Source organism: Lactuca saligna, chromosome 8 (genome assembly GCF_052625555.1).
Source record: "Lactuca saligna cultivar CGN05327 chromosome 8, ASM5262555v1, whole genome shotgun sequence".
In the NCBI taxonomy this organism is placed as follows: domain Eukaryota; kingdom Viridiplantae; phylum Streptophyta; class Magnoliopsida; order Asterales; family Asteraceae; genus Lactuca; species Lactuca saligna.
Window position 1 is genome coordinate 9,989,288 of NC_136424.1, and position 8,595 is coordinate 9,997,882.

General features: G+C 33.0%; 1 protein-coding gene across 1 annotated transcript; it reads right to left on the bottom strand.

Moving 5' to 3' along the window:
• Nucleotides 1-5,703: 5,703 nt before the first annotated feature.
• LOC145011925 (large ribosomal subunit protein eL15) lies at nucleotides 5,704-6,981 on the bottom strand. The gene is made up of 4 exons (XM_078970669.1): nucleotides 6,870-6,981; nucleotides 6,548-6,714; nucleotides 6,241-6,438; nucleotides 5,704-6,153 (listed from the first exon to the last, which is right to left on the bottom strand). The coding sequence occupies exons 1-4, from the start codon at nucleotides 6,871-6,873 to the stop codon at nucleotides 5,908-5,910; spliced, it is 615 nt and encodes a 204-aa protein (XP_078826795.1). The 5' UTR covers nucleotides 6,874-6,981; the 3' UTR covers nucleotides 5,704-5,907.
• Nucleotides 6,982-8,595: the final 1,614 nt, after the last annotated feature.

The window sequence follows — 8,595 nt, forward strand, 5'->3', positions numbered from 1 at the left end:
GGGTAGTCGAGTTCCTTGCTTAATTCCTCCTCCTCCTCCTCCTCTCTCTCTCTCTCTCTCTCTCTCCTGTTTTACCTCGTTTTCCGTGCAAGAAATATCCCGAAGCCCCGGTATTAATCCCGAGCCGCGAAGCAAGTCCCGAAGCCCGGAAGCTCCCGAGAAGTAAAATTTCTGAGCCGAAGCTCTCCCCGCGAGGAGCCTGGTTTTTGTGAAGATTTTCCAGATCTATCGAAGAATACTACTTCTACAAGCCGTAGTGATGTCCGATCATCTTCTGATCAAGTGAGTGTGTGGTTATTTTCTTCTAACACATAAATATTAAGTATTTTCTATGAAATACGTGCCATGTGTATAATATAAAGTTGTTTATATGTGTGGGTGTATAGTCCCTTTCATAAACACGAGTATAATACAAGTATTGTTTGAATGTATTAAGTATATGTTTGGGTGAGTGTATGGTTACTTTCTTCTAACACATAAATATGAAGTATTTGCTTTGAAATGCGTGTTATGTGTTTATATACTGTTGTTTATTTGAGATAAGTATGGAATGGATTTTTTATATGGTTTTTAAATGTGTTAAACCGTATATGTATTTTATATATACTAATATGTTGGGCAGAACATGGGTAGATGAGATAGTTGGTATGTGATAAAATGATGAGGTAAATGATGAGGTATGTAAGATTCTTAAAGAATAATATTGGTAGATGCACCAACTAGAGAATGTCATAATACTAGCAGATGCGCTTGAGAATAATATTGGTAGACGCATCAAATAGAGAATCTCATAATACTAGCAGATGCGCTTATAGGATAATCGTGGTAGATGCACTTATAGGATAATATCGGCAGATGCGACTAAAAGAGAATGTCATAAACCTGGCAGTCGCGCCTCATAGTGTATGACGTAATCCTGGCAGAGGCGCTTAAAGGATGATGTTGGTAGATAGGCCTTATGTAGCAATAGATTTTGTGCCAATTCCTTAGGTCAATCCTTAGGAATGAATGAATGGCGGGTAGTTGAATTATAAGGGTAAAATCCTAAGAAATAAAGAAGATAACGGGGATGGTTAATTGAGTTGATTGTTTAATGGTTGAATATAATAAATATATTATTGTGGGTTGAAAACCCTATATGCTCACCAGGCTCCCAAGCCTGACCCACTCAGTTTTCTTTGTATCACAGGTATTAATACGAAGACATATTTCACTGATAGATTAAAGTAGATGTAAATCATTAGTGTAAATAAATGTAAGTTCTGTTTATGTTTATGTTTATGTGTCTGTATCGGAACATGACATCCCGAGATTTTGTTATATAATAAAAATACATTTCTTTAAGAAATGCTTTGATAAATTCTTATCATATTTTGTTTTGGGAACAAATTCCGCATTAGTTTTCTTTAAACGATTACTCTGATTTTAAAAACAAAGCATAAACAAATTGGTCTTTTCTGGCTGTGAAATTGGGGATGTCACAGTGCGGGGATTCTCCGGTCCAGTAGCTCGAGCATCAGCTGGATTGTTAGCGGTCTAAGGTGAGTTTGCTCACTATATTGTAGGACACTAGGGATTGTATGTGCTTGTAGTCTTTGTGACTCATGTTGTATGTGTTGTATGCATGTGTGCATGTTTGTTATACGTATGTGGGATGAAATAGACCAGGTACAGTCTTATGTTGACTTATGAGTTGAAATAGACCCGATACAACCATGCACTTACATATGAGTTGAAATAGACTCGGTACAGCCTTAAGCTGATGTATATGTATGGTATGCGGTATTTTGGGGAACTCACTAAGCTTTGTGCGTGTCGTTTATGTTTCATATGTTTTCAGATACTTTTGGTTCAAAAGGGAAGGGCCCGACGTGACTGCACCGTATCCACCCATAAAAAACTTATATGACAAGATGCTAAGAGTGCTACCACTCCTAGTAATCTTAGTCATTTGAAACTTAATCCCAAACAGATAAACACCTTATTACCTTGTTCATGATCTAAATCACCCCTTGCAAATATTTAAACAATATTGGTCCCTAAACCTAAATACTTTATATAGGGAAAATGACTTAAAAGGGTAACATATTTTTTGATTTTTGCACATATTGTCACTGAGTTCTTTTTCATTCAGATTTACCACTTCAACTTGTTAAACCGTACACATTTAGTCCTTATGACCGACTATTCTAGATAAGTTGGGCAAAATGACTCAATATGATAATATACTTCTCACTTTGTACACATTTAGTCCTTAATATTTTTTGTTGAAAAATAAGTCATTGTTGTTTTGTACATATTCAGTACTTATGATCGATTTCTTTAGGGTTTTCTCACGACATTCTATGGAGGACAATCATTAATGAGGTATTCAGGTTGTTGATGCTTATGGCCACCGCGTCCTTGATTGATTTGTTGCTTATGTCTTATAGTTTGGTTTAAGTCTTGTGTTTTGAACACCGTAACTACTTCATATGATCTCGGATTTCAACAAATTTTATATCCACGCGTTTGTATTTGAGTCTACACCTTTATATATATATATATATATATATATATATATATATATATATATATATATACATATATATATATATATATATATATATATATATATATATATGGTTAGATTATTTTGTTTTTAGTAACTATTATGTGACAGAATGCACAGATCTGGACCATTGGATGAAATATAATCAAAGATCATGATCTGAAGATCTATGATAGTAAAATAGGATAACATGTACCATATAATCACACAAATTTGAGCATAAGGGCATTTTAGTCAATTAACCTATATTAAAAAAGGAAATTTTTGAATTTTTAGGGATAATTAAATCCTTTATTTTTTAAATTCTGAATATTCTAAACTAATTTAAAATTAAAAATCTGTTTTTATTCTGTCAGAATGATAGAATTTTAACCATAAGCTAGTTAATATGTTTTTCGATTTTATTCTGTTAGAATGCCAGAATATCAACCATAAACTAGTAAATACATTCTGAAAGAATACACAAAATCGATTCTTGAAATAATAATATACCAAATAATTACATTGTATGATTGTGATTCATTGAATAATAACAAACATTCTGAAAGAATAACAAGTATAATTCTTAAAAAATAACAACATTCTTAAACAATGAGTGTGATCATTCTTTAATTCATTCTTCAAGCCTTTCCCATCAGGTCTTCAAGCCATTCTTCAAGTCATTTCTATCAGAAATTTATTGCCAAGTAATTTGTAGCGATACACTTGTGTTTGCATTATGATATGAAAAAAATAAAGAATAAAATTTGAGTTCATTCTAAAGAACAATCATTGTAAAAGAATAAAATTAAAGCTTCCCTGCCTTTTTTGGTTATCTAGGTTTGATCAATTTGTAGGATTACATGCGAAGAATATTTCCCTTCTTCATTCTGAAAGAATAATAGCTTTCTTCAAACTAAATCCCTCTTTATTCTAAAAGAATATTGTCCGCATTCTGAAAGAATTTTCTAGTTAACATTCATTTGGTAAAGCAAACAATAAATCATCACAAATCAAGGAATGTGAATGGAATGGAATGGAAACATTGAATGGAGTCAGTCATTACCTTGAGAAGGTGCAGTAACTTAATAAGTAAGACCACTAAGAAATTCCTACTGTACTTTCTTTGCAACAACTAAAAAGGAACAACAACAACAATATAAGTAATTATTCAATTCAAGAAGTAAAAAAATAAAGAATAAATAAAAGTTTAATACCTAAGAGATGAAACTCAAGATGGTTCACAGGAGATAGAAACTCAAGATGGTTCACAAGAGATAGATTGCTCCATTTACCTCTGTCAAACACAAAAGCCCAAACAACCACTTAGGTATATCGATTCTGTCAAGAATCACAAAAAAATGAAGAGGAGCCACCCAAAAGACTGCCATAGTTGATGATTGTCCTGCTGCCTTCGTTCTTTCTACTTTAGCTGCAATGTCTTCCCTCTTCAATCAATCAAAGAACCTGGGATAACCTTCCTTTCTCCTATTCGATCGAGCAACAAAAACGCCCCATGTGAGCTGCTATTGTCGTCAGTTCCTTTCCTACTCCCTGTTCGCAGTGGGTATCCATCATCGACCCACCCCTATTATTGCATCTCGTTCGTTTTTCCCTTATGTTGATCGAGTTCTTTTTCGTTTTCTTTCTTCCAGTTGAACTCAATAAACAAAACACTAACCTGAAGTCGCTAATCTCCTCCGATTCGCACCTCACGGCTGGAGTAGAAGAGGAAAAGATTTCGCATATCCTTTCTGAGGAAGAAGAAGCGTAGACCTGCCTGAGCAGCCTTGTTGCCTTCGTTCATCTTCTCCTTCTCGATCAGACGAGGATCGAAGTCCTTATCCCCCAATTCACATCGTCGACAACATAATAAGAAAATGAGAGGAGGCAGAAATAGAATACTTATATAAGAGAGACTAGGATTAAATAATTGGTCAAACAGTTTTTTATGGTAATTTCCATGAATTAAGGGTTTTTATTTTAGTTATCATGCTAAAGTTACATATTTACCCTTATTATAATTTTTAATTATTCCTAAATTCCTATTGGTGCATTCATAAACTCAATAGTTGCAAGTGAATATACCCTTAAGGGTATATAAACTTAGGTACCCAAACTCACTATAATTAATTGTTTTGTTTGATATATTCATTATAATGTTATAAAACTTCAACTTTAACTTGATTTACTTTGAAGATTTTCGAAATTTCACTATTGTTTTCCTTTTATATGACTTCTTTTTGCCGAACACCTATTAGGCTATATATATTAGAGTTGAAAATTAAAATTATGTAAGAGGAAAGATAAAGGTGAAATTTATAAAAATCTTAGAAGTAAATCAAGTTAGAAGTTGAATTATAAAAACATTGAACAATTACAATGTACACATATGATACAAAACAACATAGTATGGTGAGTTTTGGTACCTAAACCTATATACCCTTAAGGGTATATTCACTTTTCCAATATATATATATATATATATATATATATATATATATATATATATATATTAACCAAGATTTTTTTTTTTTTTTTTTTTCTGATTTACCTAAAATAATCGGTCATAAAAACTGAATATATATAGCTTAACAAATTAAGATAATAAATATAAACGAAAATAACAAATCAATGATATACAAATCAAAAAAATATATACCCTTTGAAATTATTATCTCTTTTAGTTAAAATGAATCAGCAGAAATAGCACATCAATCATGAACATGGCTCCCAATCGGTTGGGCCATATCATGTAAATGTTTCAGGTTTGAGACCAAACACAAATCAAAATGGGCTATTATAATTTTACTAACAAAGATCAATGACTATAAAAGAAAACAAATTCGACTTATTGCAGGTCCAGAACCCTTCGCGTAAAAAGATTATGACCACTAAACCAGAAATCATCAACAAAACAGTTGAGGAGAAAAAGACTTTCAACAAAAATACCTAATTTACAATAATGATAGAAGACAGAATTTCTTGTTCATCATCGAAGATTGATTTCAACAGAGACTAAAGATTGGATACATGGAAATCAAACAACAGATTCAATTTTCAACATTTGGTTTTTGAAAGAAAAAAAAAAACGTAAATCAAAATATACCCTAATCCATTCCAGATTTCATCTGGAATGAACCTAAATATCAACAAAGACATGGGACAGATGGTTAACTGTTGCAGACATGAACCCAAACATATATTATAACAAAAGTAGCACATTTCAACATATTAAGAAGTTGCTGCAATGAAGCCAAGTTGCCATCAAAATTCTTAGTCTCAACAATTCTCAAACACCAAAATTTAATATCACTACAACACAAAACAAAAGCAAGTTCATAATAGAAGAAGAAAGCATTGTAAACCATAACTTATCAACGATAACGACGAAGAGACAAGGTGTTGTTCCTCTTCCAAGTAGCCCTTCTTGAAGGTCGTGCCTTGTGGTTCAAGTGTCCCTTTCCACGAAGTCCTCTGTACTTCTTTCCAGCAGATGTCAATCCCCTTAGCTCTCTGTGTTTGTGCACTGGGTTGCAGATCCAGTTGATCCTTGGATCATTGCGGATAGCAGCATGAGCAGGATCCACCAAGATCACCTCAAAGTACTTGTAAGTCGAATCCTGCATTCATGATTTAAGACTTGTAATCAGTGCCCACAAATCGTAGAATCACACTTCACCCCATGAATATATAGATAAGATGCATACCTCATTCAGCCAGTAGGAGTTGAGAACCTTGAGACCACCCAACTTCCTTCCTGCTCGTTCTTCAGCAACGGATCGCTTGCTTCGTTGAAACTTCAGTTGAGTCACTCCCTGGTTTGTAGGCTTTCCGTACACGATACCTTTAGGAACTGGCCTCTTCCTTCCACCACGCCTCACACGTACTCGATAGATCACATAACCCTAGTGAAGCACAAGGGTAACATAAAATGATTAACTAATCTAGCTAACAAAAAGCGGAAAATTAGAAAACGATTAGATGATTGACGTGATAGAACGATGAAAAGCGTACCTGTTTGGCTTTGTAACCCATACGGCGAGCCTTGTCTGGACGAGTAGGGTGAGTAACCCTAACAATGGAGGGAAGCTGACGGTATTCCCAGCACCGCACCCTCTGCATAAATCGCATCACATCCGACTGTTTCTTCCTCCATAGCTCCGATACGTAGGTGTAAGCACCTGTTATAGCAACAGATATCATACGCCATTTCAATTATTCAAAACGCCAATTATCCAATTCAACAAGTTACGATGAAAACTAAACAGATGATTACGAGAAAATAAACGATATTACACCATGATTATGTGAAATTATAGAAGGGGTCGGCATTTACCCATTGCTACACTCGCTTCCGGCTTCGATCTGCAGAGAGATGGCTGCTACTTCGGTGTAACAATACGAAGCAAGGTCTGGATTAGGGTTTTTGAGAGCGATTTTATCTAAAGTTGAAGAAACCGCAATGCCCTAGCCTCTGGGCTGCAGTAACATCGGCCCAATGTTAGAATGGATTGGGCTTAGTCGGACTTAGATTAGCCCATAATGAGGTTTTACAGGCATTTGTTTTTAATTTTTGGATTAATTTATATGATCCGTCTAATGCAATTTTTTTTTTAGTTAGTTAGTCATTGGACCGTTTAACAACATATTTTTGTTGTTTTTATTTTGTTTTATATTTTTAATGTATTGCTTAACTTTTTATTGTTAAAATAAAATAGAGAACCTTACCCCTCCCCTACCCCATATAACCCTAACTCATTTCTTTCACCCAAACACCCACATCAACTTTACACACCACTCAAATAACCAGCAATCTCTGTATCAAAAAAAAAACAAATGTTTTTATAAAGAAATTAACGAAATGAAAGTTCTAAATTCACGTTGAAACGTTGACAATATTGAATTTATACCGACACATATATAAAAATAAGTATGTAAAATAGTTTTTTTAGGTTAACGAACAAAAGTTATCAAAGAAATCAAATTATATGAACTACAAGGGGTAAACACGAAAGATTAGAAAATAAATGAGTGAAAATAACATTTTATAAAGTTCAAAATGAAGGATCAAAGTGACATTTTAAAAATAAAGGGGTGGAAAAGCAAAAACTTATAAACATAAAAATATTGACAAAATTACATAAATGGTCATTATGGTTTACTCATGATCACAAATTCAGTATATGCAACCTGAAAAGACCAAATTACTCTTATATAATTGATCAAAACTAACGGTGTCAACAAAAAAAGACAGTTAATGTAAGTTTTGGAAACCACGGGGACCATTTTCGTAAAAAAAAATAATAAAGACAAAAGTTATGACCTTTGGTAAACTATAAGAACTATTTATTTAATTTAGTATAGTTATAAGGATGAAAAAAACATGATATTACAATGAGGCTTGATATTTAACATATGTTTATTAAGCAACACCAAAATAAAACCTTATAACCTAGCAGTATAACCAAATCACTTATAGTTTAATGATATTTGTCTATCTTCCGTTAGGTTGAAGGTTCAAGTTTCGTTATGACCATAGGTGGAGTTAAGAGTAGAATAACTTTGTCATTCTAAAAAATATATTATATTTATATAGATATTGGTTATAAAAATCAAGCTTTTGCATATTATTTCATTATAAATTAAACAATACATGGATGTTCGTTGAAATTGAATAGTAATCTCTTCTAAAAACTTGATATTGTGGACTAATATTTTGGTGATAACAAATTTTATTGTATTAAATTAAAATATTTGTCCTTATTATGTTTATTTGGTATTTTTTTATATTCTTTAGGTATTTTATTTTCCATTTTCCTTCAACCCGTACTTGTGCTCGTCCTTTATATATGTCATAACGTCGAAAACATACCAAACCACCCTTTTTGTTCCTTTTCTCCATGTTGTCATATCCACCCTTCTTTTTGAACCAACAAATACATCCCATATTTATAATGTAAATATCTAAAATCGAAAACATACCAAACCACCCTTTTTGTTCCTTTTCTCCATGTTGTCATATCCACCCTTCTTTTTGAACCAACAAATACATCCCATATTTA

What these genes read in the sequence shown, in the direction of transcription:
- LOC145011925 (XM_078970669.1), bottom strand. An exon ending in TGGGTTACAAAGCCAAACAG is followed by an intron (nt 6,439 to 6,547) that starts GTACGCTTTTCA and finishes GTGCTTCACTAG; the next exon opens with GGTTATGTGATCTATCGAGT. An exon ending in ACTCCTACTGGCTGAATGAG is followed by an intron (nt 6,154 to 6,240) that starts GTATGCATCTTA and finishes TCATGAATGCAG; the next exon opens with GATTCGACTTACAAGTACTT.